At 39.1% G+C, this 16741-nt stretch overlaps 1 protein-coding gene across 1 annotated transcript in view; it reads left to right on the top strand.

Moving 5' to 3' along the window:
* Positions 1-4741: 4741 nt before the first annotated feature.
* CPA3 (carboxypeptidase A3) overlaps positions 4742-16741 on the top strand; it is a 31992-nt gene continuing 19992 nt past the window's right edge. The window contains exons 1-5 of the mRNA XM_052646540.1: positions 4742-4809; positions 4907-4982; positions 8032-8156; positions 16427-16529; positions 16639-16740. Coding sequence (XP_052502500.1) covers positions 4742-4809; positions 4907-4982; positions 8032-8156; positions 16427-16529; positions 16639-16740 — 474 coding nt within the window. The remainder of the gene's footprint in view (positions 4810-4906; positions 4983-8031; positions 8157-16426; positions 16530-16638; position 16741) is intronic.

Below are 16741 nucleotides of genomic sequence, written 5' to 3'. Positions count from 1 at the left end.
AGTGGGCATAGCAAAGGAGAGACCCTTAAGTGCAAAAATAGAAGTTCCCACAAAGTTTTAAGCAGTACTGATGCTAACTTTAAAAATAGATGTAATTTAGCAAAATTATCTTTCCCCCATTCTACTTAAATTCTATCCATGTGAACTGCAAGGATAACTCAACCACAATTACTGGAGTGAAGTTACCTTGATGGAGGCGTATCATTCAATTCATAGACAGCTCCACAGGACACTCCCTTACCCTATCTTTAGCAGGTAGCATCAACCTCTAAGAGATGCTGTGGCCCTAAGTTCAGTGCTTTAAAGTGGAAATAAGGAATCTAAATGGACTTTTCTAAAGTTTCAAGGAATTTTTAAGAAGAATAAAGTATAGGAAAGCAAATAAAATCCATGTATCTGAGATTTCCTGCACTTGAGACATTTTGGCTCTGTCTCTTGCAACTATAAGTTAACAGCTGGCAGGTTAGCAATGTCACTTGCCTGAGCCTTGTAAAGAATAGTAAAGATTGAGAGAAAAAAAGAAAGAGAAATTTCTGCATTAAGCCTTCCCAGTGCAATGGTGCTGTATACCCTCCCACCTGGCTGACCACAGACTACTGCTTTGGCAGACCGATGCTGCCCAGCTTTGCCTACACAGGAGCCCCTGACTGTGAAGGCATCTCTCATTATCCTTCCTGTGACTTATTCCCACCCTCAGGACCTAAGACAGGCTCCAAGCTCTCCCTTCAGTCCCCAACTCTTATCTCTCCAAAGCAGCAATTAACCGACAGCATAGGAACAGCTCCCTGGCTATTGCCTATCTCCAGTGGTATTGCCACAAGACCAGCAAGACTGGTTTTCCAGCCTGGAGAATGGGAGTTCTGCTAGAATCACATATCGTGTATTCATCTTCTTTGCCAGATAACCTATATGAATTGATCAAAGAGAGAATTTCAGGTGTAGAAGGAAGACAGGAGGAACCGTGACAATTAATAAGGTTATTTGGTGGCTATATGGGGCTGTGATGAGCCTCTTAGGTCATCTCATTTGAGCAGGTAGTCACCCCCCTCTAGCCCCATCTGGCACTGCCTGAATCACACATCCAGGTATCTGTCCAGAAACACCACCTTTCGTGCAACTAGTAAAGACATGTTTCTCTGCAGCACTCTACAGGGCACTTTCAGTTCCATGTTAAACATACAATATCCATAACTAAAGGTAGCAATTCATTCTTTCTGACATTTCCTCTATGAGATATTTAAAGGCATTCCATCAGTTTACTATATTTGATTTACAGACAGAAAATTATTTGAAGAATTCTAGTAAATCACAGGAGAATGTTCACTTCCATTTTCTAGGACATTTCCTTTATGGTGATAATGTTTGAAAAATATAAAGAAAAGCATACTTTAAAAAATGTTATATTTTTAACTGTGTCTAGACACACAAAAATCCTAGGAGTGCAAAGACCCAGAAAGATGGAAAATTACTGTTGTGTGAAGCATTCAATTTTAGATATCTTTTTAAAGAGCTTAATTTAACCTGTGAAACACCACACCACCTTACACAGTTAATTCTAAAATGATACAGTGTCCAACAACTACTCATCCTACTCCATAAATATGCCAAGACCTCTCATAAATCTCGATGTAGCAATATAAGGTTGTACTGAACTATGCCTGCCAAGAAATGAAACCGGTTTTGATAAAGAGCTCCAAAATATTCTTGAAATGCATAGATTGGGAAGGAATGGGAGGTCTTAAAGCATCACATACCTATGTTCTACTCCATAAACAAGGAATTGTCAATATGCAACAGAGGTTAAGAAGTCAAAGACTGTTTATCACCAAAGTCTTAAGAAAAACCAGGATCCTTCCAACCGTTACTTCAGTTCAGTTCAGTTCAGTCACTCAGTCGTGTCCGACTCTTTGCGACCCCATGAATCGCAGCACACCAAGCCTCCCTGTCCATCACCATCTCCCGGAGTTCACTCAGACTCACATCCATCGAGTCAGTGATGCCATCCAGCCATCTCATCCTCGGTCGTCCCCTTCTCCTTCCTGCCCCCAATCCCTCCCAGCATCAGAGTCTTTTCCAATGAGTCAACTCTTCACATCAGGTGGCCAAAGTACTGGAGCTTCAGCTTTAGCATCATTCCTTCCAAAGAAATCCCAGGGTTGATCTCCTTCAGAATGGACTAGTTGGATCTCCTTGCAGTCCAAGGGACTCCCAAGAGTCTTCTCCAACACCACAGTTCAAAAATATCAATTCTTCGGCGCTCAGCCTTCACTTAGATCCCCAAATAAAAGTGTCCTTCCTAGTTGACCTGAAAAAACAGACATAGAAGCCTTTTCTCTATAGTTTTGAAATGAACCAAAAAGAAAAAGGCTTTAACATAGAAAATATATCAGAATGCTAGAATTAAGAATGACTTCTATTTTCTTCTTTCAACTTCTCTGTATTTTGATAAATTATTTTTCCATGTGTATTTATTACTTTTAGAATCCAAATAAAATTCCAAAAAGCAAAGCTATAACATAAAATATTTTTTACTTGAAGCAATACACATTAAAACAAATACAGAGATATTTTTGCCTTATTGGACATGGCCACCACTTTAACCTCCCACCTGATATATGCTGATACTCATCAGTCCTGCAGCCTGATAATGCCCAGTGCGTCTGTTTATAGAACTTGATGATTGTATTAATACTTAGAGGATGGGCTTCCCAAGTGGCACTAGTGGTAAAGGATCCACCTGCTGATGCGATGTGAGAGGTGTGAGTTTGATCTCTGGGTCAAGAAAATCCCCTGGAGGAGGGCATGGCAACCCACTCCAGCATTCTTGCCTGGAGAATCCCATGGACAGAGGAGCCTGGCGGGCTACAGTCCATGTGATCACAAAGAGTCAGACATGACTGAAGTGACTTAGCAGGCATGCACTTGGAGGACACAGGCACGTTTTTTGTCCCTACCATCTACCAAATCCCTTACATATATATTCACCTCATTTAACCTTCATAACCACTTGATGGGGTCCCATTTGCATGCCCAGGAAACTAAGGTCTGGAAGGCAGTATGCTCAAAGTAAAGCAGCTAGTGTTTGGGAACCACTCTGAGGTTACATTTGTCTTAACTCCAAAGTCAAGTTCTTCCTTTTCCTCTGTTCTCTTGCCAAACACACCCTTAGAATCAATGGAGCAAGAATCTGCTCTGGAATTTTCTAGTGCTGATACACTTCTCCAATATCAACAACATGAAGGCATTTGTAATCCCCTCTTCTTCTTTACCTGCAGGGTCATGGCAAGGGGACCCTCCTGAGGGACAAGTCATACTGTACATCTCTCAGATGGAGAGGAATGAAGCTCTCGATGCTGTACATATAACAGGAGCACCTCCCCAACAGAATTATTTTTATAATAAAAATATAAAACTTGAGAAGTTTCATTTATGATTGTCTATACATCTGTCAATGTGAAGAGGGAGTTTTAAAAGGAAATTCTAATGAGCTATCTGATCAGACAAATTCATTCACTTTATTACCTTACCTATAATTCTGGATAAAGCTGCTGCCTTCTCCAAGCCATAATTAATTGAGCTGTGTTCAAGATTAAAGATCCCCTGCCAGACACTATAAAAATGACTTATAAATGACTTTCATAAATTCAACTTTCAAAAAGCACTTATTGGGCATGTATAGCATTTAGACCCTAACCAGAATAGCCAATGAACAAACATTTGAGCAACCATGTTATCTTGCCCTTTACATGTCTTCAAGTTGCTTTATGAATAGGGGTTCTCTCTGAGGATGAAGGGATAAAAAAGGGGAAAGGAGCAGGGAAGTAATTCATCAATTTCTGTAATGTTTACTTCTTTACCAAGAGTAATTTAGCAGTTACAGTCAGATTCACTTCATTATACTTTTGCCATCATTTATATAATCATCATTTATATAATGATGGTAAAAGTATAAAATTTAGACAGTGACCATAGCAACGTTTTCCAGATTACTTCTAATATTTTTAGTATATTCAAAATAATTTGTAATATAAATATTCTTAATTTAACAACTTACAATGGGGCTTCAAAAGCATAGTTTTTGCCATCAAGGTTCTGTGGCCAGATACCCTAATTCCTCCAAGGTTCCAAGTGCAAATTTAAACCGATTTCTTCCATCATTCACATCAAGCGCACGATAGAGTAGTATTTTAGAGCAAAGAATTGGATTCCAAGGTCAACTCTGTGAACTTACTAACTCTGCTCCCTTGGGCAAAAGTGAAAGTGTTAGTCGCTCAGTCGTGCCAGATTCTGTGCGACCCCATGGACTATAGCCCGCCTGGCTCCTTTGTCCAAGGAATTCTCTAGGCAATCATACTGGAATGGGTAGCCATTCTCTTCTCCAGGGGATCTTTCCAACCCAGGGATCAACACCAGATCTCCTGCACTGTATGCGGGCTCTTTACCATCTGAGACACCAGACAAGTTATTTGCTAAACAAGGAAATTTGCCTCCCATTCCATCCGTACAATGGGAATTCTTAATTGTAAAAGGTCTGTGAGTAGCATGGAATTCACCTGTCACAAAGAGGGCAATCAGTGTTAACATTGCCACCCTACTCCCCTCCCCAACTAGAAAATGGTGGGGCGAAGGGGTGGGGGGCACATTCTATCCACCAGAACCCAAAGAGGAAACTAGCTGTTCCTCCAGATAAGAATTGAGACTTAAAACCAGCAGAGTGTCTTTGGACAGGCAAAGAGGAACCATGAGGTTCCTCCTGCCTGTGGGTTTGATTGCCACCACCCTTGCAATTGCTCCTGTCCGCTTTGATGGGTAAATCTCACAGCCCTGTGTTCCAGACTGTGTTTGGGAAGACAATGAGGAAATGCTCCTTTCCAGTTCACAAGTTTCACCTTTTGTGTTCTTACAGGGACAAGGTACTCCGTGTGAAGCTCCAGGATGAAAAACAAGCAAACATCATCAAGGACTTAGCCAAAACCAGCCAGGTAAAGCATGTAAAGGGCTATCTTATCTTTTCTATTTCCTAAAAGCTGCTTCTTTTGCCTTTTATTTTTAACAGCCACAGAGCTACCAAAGACAAAGATTAGGGGAAATGGTGATAATTGGATAACTCAGCTCACTGCTAATCCTTTCATTGTTTCTGTTTATTTTTCTCCAAATTACCACTTCTTTTTCCCAGCCAAAAATTTGCAAACAACAGCATTTTCTAGGTGGAATTGTGAAATAGGGAGACATTCCTGACCTTATCATGGCCTCTTCTTCAACCTTGACAGTGCCTGCCTACTCCATTCTCCTTACTACCATCCAGATCTATACCAGTGGTCTAATTTCTGTGGCATAATCATAATTATGATTACATCAAGGTACTGGCTTAACTGATAACATCAATGCACTGTTTGATGATACCAAGAAGTGTCCCTGTCTAAGAGCAGGTCCATTTTGAAAGAAAACTTTTAAAGTTAGCTTTGTCTTTTAAAATCCAATGGGCTAAAGTAATCATTTTATCATTTGTTCAACTGCTCCTCTGTACAAGACACACTGTTCCAGCCACCTTCTTGTTATTCAGTCACTAAGTCATGTCCAACTCTTTGCAACTCCATGGACTGTAGCACACTAGGTTTTCCTGTCCTTCACTGTCTCCCAGAGTTTGCTCAAATACATCATTTCAAATTCATTAGATTTTCAATGTCTGTGTCCCAATTTAATGTGTTTAAAACAGAAGAATTGAAGTTCAAAGACAGTAAATTAAATGACCAAGATGACATGTCAAATTTAAACCCAGAATGGAATCTGAGATCTGTCTAGTCAGATACTCCCTTATTTCCACATCAAATCAATCAGCCTATACTAATTCCCAGATGTTTCTCAAATCCATACTTTCCTCTTCATTCCCCTGTCACTGCCAAATTCATGTCAGCTCTATCTTTTTCAGGGACAACTTCAATAGACAATTACAATTTCTCCTATGATCAGGGTTCTAGTCTTGCCTCCCACAAAGTCAAGCTGCAACCTGATTGCTCTAAAATTGGACACTTACATTCCTCTGTTTGAAGGTTTTCAGTGAGAGGTGGCCTAGTACGAAAAGAGCATGGTCTTCAGAGGTTCAAATCCTAGTTTTACACTAGCTCTGTGTCCTTAGGCAAGTTACTGAACCTCTCTGGGCTTCAATTTCCTCCTCTATGAAGTGGGGACATAATAATCATACCTACTTCCTAAAGTTGCTATAAAGACTAAATGAGCTAATATTTGGGTAATGCTCAGCTGGCCTGGTCATAATAAGTACTGTAGAAAGCATCTTCTATTGATATCGATGTGGTATTCCAAGAACTTCATAATCTCCAGCCTCTTTACTCCACCCTCTTTCTTACCCTTTAAGCACTATTAATACCAAACACTCACCCACATTGGCCCTATACACCTTTTCTTGGGAGAGATGCATTTTCCTCTTTACTTGGCTAAATGCTACTTATTCTGCAAGATCCAGCTCAGGCAGTATCTCCTGGAGAAAGTCCCTCTCTGTTCATCAGCTCTCATGACCCAGATGGGTTGCTTCTTGTGCTTCTAGAAGCAACCTTGTGCTTGCCCCTGGCATGCGTAAGCATGTTGGAAATGCATAGATGGCCTGTCTTCCACATTAAGCTTCTTGCTTCTCTTTTATTAACCGCCACAACCCTGGCATCCAGCTCTGCACCCGATGCTTATTTAGTTAATGAAAGTCCAGTGAGCCCTAAACTCTTGCACTGTGCTTCCCTGGTGGCTCAGTTGTAAAGAATCCACCTGCCAATGCAGGAGACTCATTTTTGATTCCTGGGTCAGGAATATCCCCTAGAGAAAGGCATGGCAACCCACTTCAGTATTCTTGCCTAGAGAATCCCTTGGACAGAGGCGCCTGGAAGGCTAGAGTCCATGGGATTGCAAAAGAGTCAAGGACATGACTTGGCAACTAAACGACAACAAATTCATGCACACATAACCCTGTTAGGATAGAGAAATTGCTATTGTGATGGCCTAACTCACCTTTAATCATTCTTATACCTCACAGATGTCTAATTTATACTGTAGCCTTTTGATCAAAACAAACCAACAAATATTGGTTGGTTCACAGCAGCCTAATACTGGAGCAGGACTGACCTAGAAGTAGAGTGGGATTCATCTACAGAACAGCTGGGCAGACTCAGCTATGCCCACAAGCTTGGCACGATGGGTGGAAAGTTAGCATTTTCTCCACATTTCCGAGGTTGGGAAATGATACATCACTTGGTTTCACGATTGAGTATGATTTTCAAGAATAAGAACTGGGAACTTCTCAAATTATTTTAATCTGAATTCTATCTTTACAGTGCTGTTCACCAAATTTCTGAAATTCTCAGCTAGCAGAAAATAAAGAGAAGGGAACCAGCAGTTGCTAAATACTGTGTGGCCCAGATGTCATAGCTGTTTCATAACCTCCACAACACTCCCAATGGAAGGCTGTTAGCTCCATTTTTTAGGAGGAGGATTGAAACTCAAAGAGTTTTAGTAATCTTCCCAAGGACATACTGCTGGGAAAATGATAGGGCTAGAGAATATGTCTTCACTGGACACAATCTTTCCAGGAATTCCAGAGTTTACAGGGACATCTGGTTCTGAGGGAGGCCTGACCCAAGAGCAGGGGCAGGGGAGGGAGAAGCCACATATGAATCCATATTCCCAACCAGAGGCAGATGCTGTGGCTAAATCAGTTGTGAAACAACTGCAACCGGTGGTAGAAGAAAACAGATTAACCAAAAGCTGATCATTCTTTTTGCATTTGAATATATTATGTCCAAAAAAATATGATCATTATAGTAGCTTTTTTTTCCCACTGCCTAATATTCAACAGTTTTTAAATATATTTGCAAAAATCTCATCGGTTTATTAAGAGAAGAGCTCATACTTCAGACATGTTGAACCCCAAATTCCTTTCATTGCATATCACACATGGTCATTTATTAATAAATATGTGTTGCATGAACAAATAAACAACTGTGAATAACACTGAACTCATCTGCACAGCTTGACTTCTGGTACCCAGACGCCACCTACCATGTAGCTGCTAACATGACGGTGGATTTCCAAATCAGTGCAAAGGAATCCCAATTTGTTCAGTCTGCGTTGGATCAAAATCAAATGCACTATGAGTAAGTCCTATGAAAATATGCAAATGTGTTAGATACTCAAAGTCTGAGGAGTCTTGAAATTGAGAGTATAATTTTGTACTGGGGCCCCTCAAAATGAACGCTCCAAGAAGTAACACTTATTGTTGCCTGCAAACAGAGTATGGAGGCCTGCTTATAAAAACAATGAGCTCAAACTTGGCACTCAAGTTCTATCTTATGTTTATTATGATCTGCAAGAATGACAGTTATGGTATCTGCCATCCCTAAAACTCAGCCCCTGGTGAGGACAAAGAGCACGTGAGCAGACATGGATGGTCTGGTCACACTCATTACTCCTGACAGGTAATCAGCCCGGAACTCAGCACTACTGATGACTACCAGCATTGCATTTTTTTTTTCATTATTTAAACTTTTTATTTTATTCTGGAGTATAGCCAAGTAACAATGTTGCGATAGTTTCAGGTAGGTACACAGCAAAGGGACCCAGCCATAGACATATATGTATCCATTCTCCCCCAGACTCCCCTCCTATCCAGGCTGCCACATGACATTGCGCAGAGTTGTTCCTTGTGCCCACACCAGATTCTTATATTCAAATTATCCTGAAACATAAAAAGAGACCCAAAGTACAATGTTTATCTTTGAGTCAGAGATGTGGGAATATAAAATTTATAATAAATAATTCTTTATGAAAGAATTCTTCCTCAGAGAAAGCAAAACAACACAGTAAAATAAGACTTAAATCTAAGAGGAGAGAATTCTCAAATGGCCTAAGATGCAGAAATGAATCACTGTGGTCCCATAGAGAAATAAGAGGAAATTAGAAATTATCAAAAACTAGCCATGGGTCATGCACACACCGTCTGGGCCCTAGGGCAACAAATAAGAAGGGAGCTCAGAGATGAATATCACAAATCAACATATACTAGAGAAAACAAAGTGTGTTCTTATACTTTAAAATATTTAGCAGTTTGATGTACTGAGGGGTCCTGTTTGAACTCCCCCAGCCCTTGTCATTCCAGCAGCACCCTTTACAGGGACCCCATCACTCAAAATTGCTACACATTAGTTCTTTCTTTTTGATTTAACATTTCATGCTTCTGCTACCTAACTTAGTGCTGTTAACTCAAAAAACCTTCTACTTCTGGTTCAAAGATCCTACAGTGTCATATTAGAGAACGGGATTTATTGCTGCTCATCATGACTTGATTGTATTTATTAAATTGCTACAATATCCCTAACAAATTTAAATACTATTAAAAGAAATACACACATAGACAAGTAAACAAAAAACATTCTTGCCTATGGCTTAGAGTCACAGGTTATTATGTGTGATTATTGTTAGTCACTATCTTGGTTTTTGCCATTGTTTCAAGAAGGCTGTGAAACAAACGTGTAAGTTCATGTATGGTGAGAATATATTCAAAAGTAAGTTATTCCTTGGTGTTTAATCACTGTCATATTTGACTCTCTTGCAACTCCATGGACTATAGCTTGCCAGGCTCCGTTGTCCATGGGATTTTTCAGGCGAGAATACTGGAGTGGGTTGCCATTTCCTTTTTCAGGGGATCTTTCGGACCCAGGGATTGAACCCACGTCTCCTTCATTGGCAGGCAGATTCTTTCCCACTGAACCACCAGGGAAGTTAATATATGAGGAGAACATATTCAAAATTATTAATCTAAACATTTTTAATTAATACATTGATAAGTTTTTCTATAATTTTATAAACTGTACCATTAAAATTAGAAGCAGAAACTCTATAAACGTAAGATCACAGAAATTAGTAGGACATTACGGACTCTGGGCTTATGTTGAGGTTGATATGCTATCTTGAATATTTCTAAAAGAAATCACCCCTCTATACTATATACTTCCTGGTGACCATCTCTTGAATCACTTGACAGCCAGATTTCTAAAACATGTGCCTCGATTTATACAATCTTCACTTTACTCCATTAATACAAACCTGACACGGATTCCTTATGATCAACTAATTCTTACAAAGTATCTGCTGCTGCTGCTGCTGCTGCTAAGTCGCTTCAGTCGTGGCCGACTCTGTGTGACCCCATAGACGGCAGCCCACCAGGCTCCCCCCGTCCCTGGGATGCTCCAGGCAAGAACACTGGAGTGGGTTGCCATTTCCTTCTCCAATGCATGAAAGTGAAAAGGGAAAGTAAAGTTGCTCAGTCATGTCTGACTCTTAGCGACCCCATGGACCACAGCCTCTCCTCCGTCCATGGGATTTTCCAGGCAAGAGTACTGGATCTAGCCCAAGCTAAAACAAATTTTAGCTAACTTTGTATAATTTGATTTGAACAGCAGGTTAAAAATAAAGTAGTATATTTTCCTCAATATCCTGATACTGTAGACAAGAAGCTGACTGCTTGACACTGAGTGTAGTTAGTGGAATAGATCACTGTGACAGAAGACTCCAAGGCAGGAGGCTGCCAGCCATCCACTCTATCAGCCCTTATTCCTCTTCGGCCTTCTCCAAGCTTGGAACAAGTCTGACTCAAACAGAGGTCTGAATCCAGATCCTCATAAACAGTGTGCTTTCTGTTTTGTCATATGCCAAGTACTTTCTTTCTATTTACATCAAGAAGCAAAGTGTTAAACTACCTATAAAAATTAGTTTTATCTAATTAGGATATGATTTCTAGAAATTGGTCCAAATTAGACACAGTTGTGGGAAAGCCACATAATCAGATAGTTACCTTCCTTGGAAATATAAATATGTAAAGTGATCTGTGCAGACAAGAACTATTTAAAATCTTGTCTCCAAGTACTAATTATATAGATAATTTTATTTGCATATTAATTACATGTGTTACTTGGTGTCAGTCAGTAACAGAAGTGGGTTCTAAGCACAGAAACATCTGGTTGGGCCAGACACCAGTTTGAATAAAACCACATTAAGAGGCTGGTTTGACACAATGATTTACTTAGATACCCTTCATTAGACAGTGCATATAAACTACTATTTAGTTTAAAGCATCTGTGTGATATTTTTTTTAATTTCCAGAAAATTAAATTACCAAGACAGATTTTACCTTAAAGTAGCACGTTTGCTCCCTTTCCCACAGAAAAAGAGCAACAGGATAACTAGAGACTGTCAGCAGTGGCACACACATCAGCAGTGGCACCCTATCCCTCCTACTGAATAAAAATTAGTGCCTTAAAGTTTATTATCTAACATAGAAATATGCCTCCAATGTTGGGGGAAATCCATGTCCATAAGTGCCGAGTAGGATACACGGTAATTCAATTAGGGAGTCCCTGGAGAGAATTGAGATCGTGCAGAAACCTGGAATCATGCTTTTGAGTAGACCTGCCATCTATGGGGTCGCACAGAGTCGGACTCGACTGAAGCGACTTAGCAGCAGCAGCAGCAGCACCCTGCAGGAATGTGGGTATCAGGGAAAGGTAGTCCAGACCAATTTATAACATGACTCTGCCTCCCTAAAACATCCTTCCCCACTGCACTTACACACACACACACAAACACACATACGCACACTCCAAAATTCATGGTAACACATACACTGGCCCGCAGTTCTCCATTCCTTCTTTTTTTAAAATTGAACTACATTTGAGTACCATATTAGTTTCAGGTGTATAGCACAGTGTTTCTGTATTTTCATAGATTATACTCCTTTAAAATTTATACCAATGGCTGGTTCGTGTTGTGGTTTCACAGAAAACAAAATTCTGTAAAGCAATTATCTTTCAATTAAAAAAATAAATTTTTTAAAACTTATTACAAAATAACGGTTGGTTATAATTCCCTGTTTTATACAGTATATTCTTACCTATTCTTATAAAAGGAGTTTGTATCTCTTAATCCCATACCCCTATCTTTTCCCTCTCCCCACTGCTTTGCTTTCTAAATCTGTGAATCTCTTTCTATTTTGTGATGTACACATTCATTTGTTTTATTTTTTTAGATTCCATAAATAAGTGATAGCATACAGTATTTGTCTTTTTCTGTTTGACTTATTTCACGCAGCATATTATTATCTAGGTCCATCCACTTTGCTGCAAAAGGATAATCTCATTCTTTTTATGGCTGAGTAATGCTCCAGTGTATATGTATACCACATCTTCTTTATTCATTTGTCTATTGATGAACACTTGGTTTGCTTCCATATCCTGGGTGTATCTTTTCAAATTAGCGTTTGTTTTTTTTTTCTGGATATACACCCAGGAATGGAATTGCTGAATCACATGGTAGTTCTATTTTCAGTTTTTTGGGGAAGCTCCATACTGTTTTCCACAGTGTCTGTACCAATTTACATTGCTACCAACAGTGGCAATGGACTCTCTGGACTCTCTATTATGTTCCATTGATCTATGTGTCTTTTTTTGTACCAGTACTCTACTGTTTTGATGACCTAGCTTTGTAGTATAGTCTGAAGTCAGTCAGAAAGAGTGATATCTCCAGCTAACCAAATCCAACAATACATTAAAAGGGTCATACATCATGATTAAATGGGATTTATTCAGGGTTGCAAAGATGGTTCAACATTTGCAAATTACTCAATGTGATATACCACATTGACAAAAGGAAAGATTAAAAAAAGTCACTTGATCATCTCAATAAAGATGACTAGGTACCTGCGGTCAGCTAATCTATGACAAAGGAGACAAGAATATACAGTGGAGAAAAGACAGTTTCCTCAGTAAGCAGTACTACAAAAACTGAACTGCTACATGTGAAAGAATGAAATTAAAACATTCCCTAGTACCATACACAAAAAGTAACTCAAAATGGATTAAAGACCTAAATGTAAGGCCAGTCACTCTAAAAGTTTTGGAGGAAAACATACAGAGAACATTCTTTGACATAAATTGCAGCAAAATCTTTTTTGACTCACTTCCTAAAGTAATAAAAATAAAAACAAAAGTAAATAAATGAGATCTAATACAACTTAAAAGCTTTTGCACAGCAAAGGAAACCATAAACAAAACAAAAAGACAACCCTCAGAATGGGAGAAAATATTTGCGAACAAAGCAACCATCAAGGAATTAATCTTCAAAATATACACATAGCTCATGCAGCTCAATATCAAAAAAAACCAAATAACCCAGTCCAAAAAAGGCAGAAGATCTAAACAAACATTTCCCCAAAGAAGACATACAAATGGCCAAAACACACATGAAAAGATGCTCAACATCACTAATTATTAGAGAAATGCAGTCAAAACTACAATGAGGTATCACCTCACGCTGGTTGGTCAGATGGCCAGCATCAAAAAATCTATAAACAATAAATGCTGGAGAGGGTGTGGAGAAAAGGTACCCTCCGACGCTATTGGTGGGAACGTAAACTGGTACAGACACTATGGAGAATATTCATGGAGGTTCCCTAAAATGCTAAAAATAGAGCTATCATATGACCCAGTAATCCCACTCACGGGCATATACCCAGAGAAAACCATAATTTTAAAAAAATATATGCACCTCAACACTCATTGCAGCACTTGTTTACAAAAATGAGGACTTGGAAGTAACCTAAATGCCCATCAACAGAGGAAAGATTAAGAAGAAGCGATACGTCTATACAATGGAATACTATTCAACCATAAAAAAGAACAAAATAATGCCATTTGTAGCAACATGGATCTACAGATCATTATACTGAGTGAACTCAGACAGACACAGAAAGACGAATATCATATGATATCACATGAATGCAGAATCTAAGAGAAAGGGTACAAATGAACATATCTACAAAACATGAGTCACAGATATACACAACAAACTTATGGTTACCAGGGGATAAGGGGCAGGAGGGATAAACTGGGAGACTGGGATTGCCATAGACACACTACTGTATATAAAGTAGGTAACTAATAAGAACCTGCTGCATAGGGCAGGGAACTCTACTAAGGACTCGTAATGGCCTAATTGGGAAAAGAATCTTTAAAAAAGAGTGGGCATATGTATTAATATATGTACAACTGATTCACTCTGCTGTATTCCTGAAATTAACACAACATTGCAAATCAACTATACTCCAATAAAATTTTTTTTAATTGGAAGGAGACAGGTAAAATTATCACTATTTGCAGAAGATAAGATACTTTACATAGAAAATCCTAGTCTCTATCCAAAAACTATTAGAATAAATGAATTCAGCAGTTGCAGGATATAAGATTAATAAGCATTATCTGTTGCTTTTCTATATACTAACATGAACTATCAGAAAGAGAGTAAAAAAAAAAAATTCTGCTTAGAATTGTATCAAAAAGAATAAAATACCTGAGAATAAACTTAACCAAGGTGGTGAAAGACCTATACTCTGGAAACTATAAAATACTGATGAAGGAAACTACAGATCCCATGCCCTTGGATTGGAAGAACTCATATTATTAAGATGCCCATACTACTCAGAGCAATCTACAGATTTAATGCAATCCCTATCAAAATACGCAGGTTGTTTTTCACAGAACTAGAACAAAATAATCCTAAAATTTTCATGCACCCACAGGAAAAAAAAAAAACATACACACACACACACAAATTGCCAAAGCAATCGCCATTCCTACTAAAAGCAGCATATGGAAGGAGCCATGAAATTGTTAAAATAAGATTCGTTTTGTCTCTTCTCTCAACTAACCTGCTCCCTGATCTTGAGACTTGGGCTTTCTGGAGAGCTAGTCAACTGATCTGGAGAAGGCAGAGGCACCCCACTCCAGTACTCTTGCCTGGAAAGTCCCATGGACAGAGAAGCCTGGTGGGCTGCAGTCCATAGGGTCGCTAACAGTCGGACACGACTGAGCAACTTCACTTTCACTTTTCACTTTCATGCATTGGAGAAGGAAATGGCAACCCACTCCAGTGTTCTTGCCTGGAGAATCCCAGGGATGGTGGGAGCCTGGTGGGCTGCCGTCTGTGGGGTCGCACAGAGTTGGACATGACTGAAGCGACTTAGCAGCAGTCAACTGATCAAACTTTGTAGAAGCCTCAGTAGACTAAGGAGAGTTTAGATCTGACAGTAATACCCAGGGCTTTCCCTCCTTATGATGGATAACTGTTGTATAATGGTTCACAGCTAGAGTACTGAAGTGAGACATTTCTAGGCTCAAATTTCAACTTCTGTATTTTAGTTATATCAATGTTGGAAATCTACCTAAATCTATGAAAATGGGAGTTAGAATGGTACCAGATTAATAGTGTTGATGTAAAGATTAAGTGACAAAATGTAAATATCATGCTGAACAGAATGGCGCATAAGAGAGACTCAATAAACACTGGCCATTTACATCATTAAATCCTCAGGGGTGATTATTTATCCTTTCACCTATATTTAGGAATATTTTTTAAAAATTAAGCAAATCTTGGAGTGCTAAAATAATATTTAAGAGAAAGTATTTTGGTTTCATCTACTTAAATCTGGCTGCTGGTTAGTGGACTGCCTCAGGAAAATAACATCTGGACATGGATCTTAATTTCCAGCCTTAGGCTTAATTTCTAGTTCCCATCAGCAGCAATCTGGCACCATTCTGATGTCCTCATGCAGCTGCATATGTGGGAAGGTCGTATTTCAGCTCACACGATTCTCTTTTGCCACTGTTATCACAAGAGCTAAATTGATATGTGTAAGTCTAAAAATATTCCTAGATACGAGCTTCCTGTGACTAATTAATACTGCCATATGTTACCAATCAACCTCTGAGACCATAAAAATCTCTCTTTTGCCTGATTCCTCTGCTTTTAATGCAGGTGGAGCAAAAGCCACAAGCCCTCTTTAGAGTTTAAGACAATTAAATATGGCTGCAGGGACAACCCAAAATATAATCTCCAAACTTTTCAGACTTCATGTGAGTTTTAGCGCACAACAGGCGCCCCTTGATTCCAACTGTGTTGTCAAATTTTTCTTTCTCAAAAATCCCAGATTCATCCTAAGTCAAAAGCCAAGCATACAGTGAGTTAACTATAATATGCATAATAAAGTGCTTGTCAGTGATGTTAATGAGAATCAATATTCATGAGCAGTACATGGTCTCGTGTTCTAAATAAACTCTAATTAAGAGTATACCTCACTTCTGTTCTTCCTCTAAATTCAGATCAGTCAGTCAGCAAGAACAGCACTGCTCTAGATAAATGGGAAGATAGGAATCCAGACACATGACATATCTAAAAGACACGGTTAGAGAATCATGAAGAGACAGTGCAAACTTGATCAAAGACGGAGATGAAGGCAGAGAAAATTTCTGCAAGTGAAAGATAACTGGTTTTCTTTCCCCTGTAAGTGTGTATTTTATCATTTCCCCCTGTCGAACAGAATCTTGATTCACGATGTACAAGAAGAGGTTGAAAAACAGTTTGATGTTAAAGAAGATAACCCAGGCAGGCACAGCTATGCAAAATATAATAACTGGAGCAAGGTATTGTATAAAATGCCTGTACTTCCAAAGAGAAAAATGTCACCCTCAACATTTGTTGTCACTTGGTTATCTTTTATTCTAATCTCTCAAAATTGGTTTTGTTCCTAAGATTGTTGCTTGGACTGAAAAAATGGTGCATAAGCATCCGCAAATGGTCTCTCGAATCAAAATTGGAACCACTGTTGAAGATAACCCACTGTACATTCTCAAGG

Source organism: Budorcas taxicolor, chromosome 1 (genome assembly GCF_023091745.1).
Source record: "Budorcas taxicolor isolate Tak-1 chromosome 1, Takin1.1, whole genome shotgun sequence".
Taxonomy (NCBI): domain Eukaryota; kingdom Metazoa; phylum Chordata; class Mammalia; order Artiodactyla; family Bovidae; genus Budorcas; species Budorcas taxicolor.
Note: the sequence above shows the minus strand (reverse complement) of the source record. Positions and strands in the feature narration are given on the sequence as shown.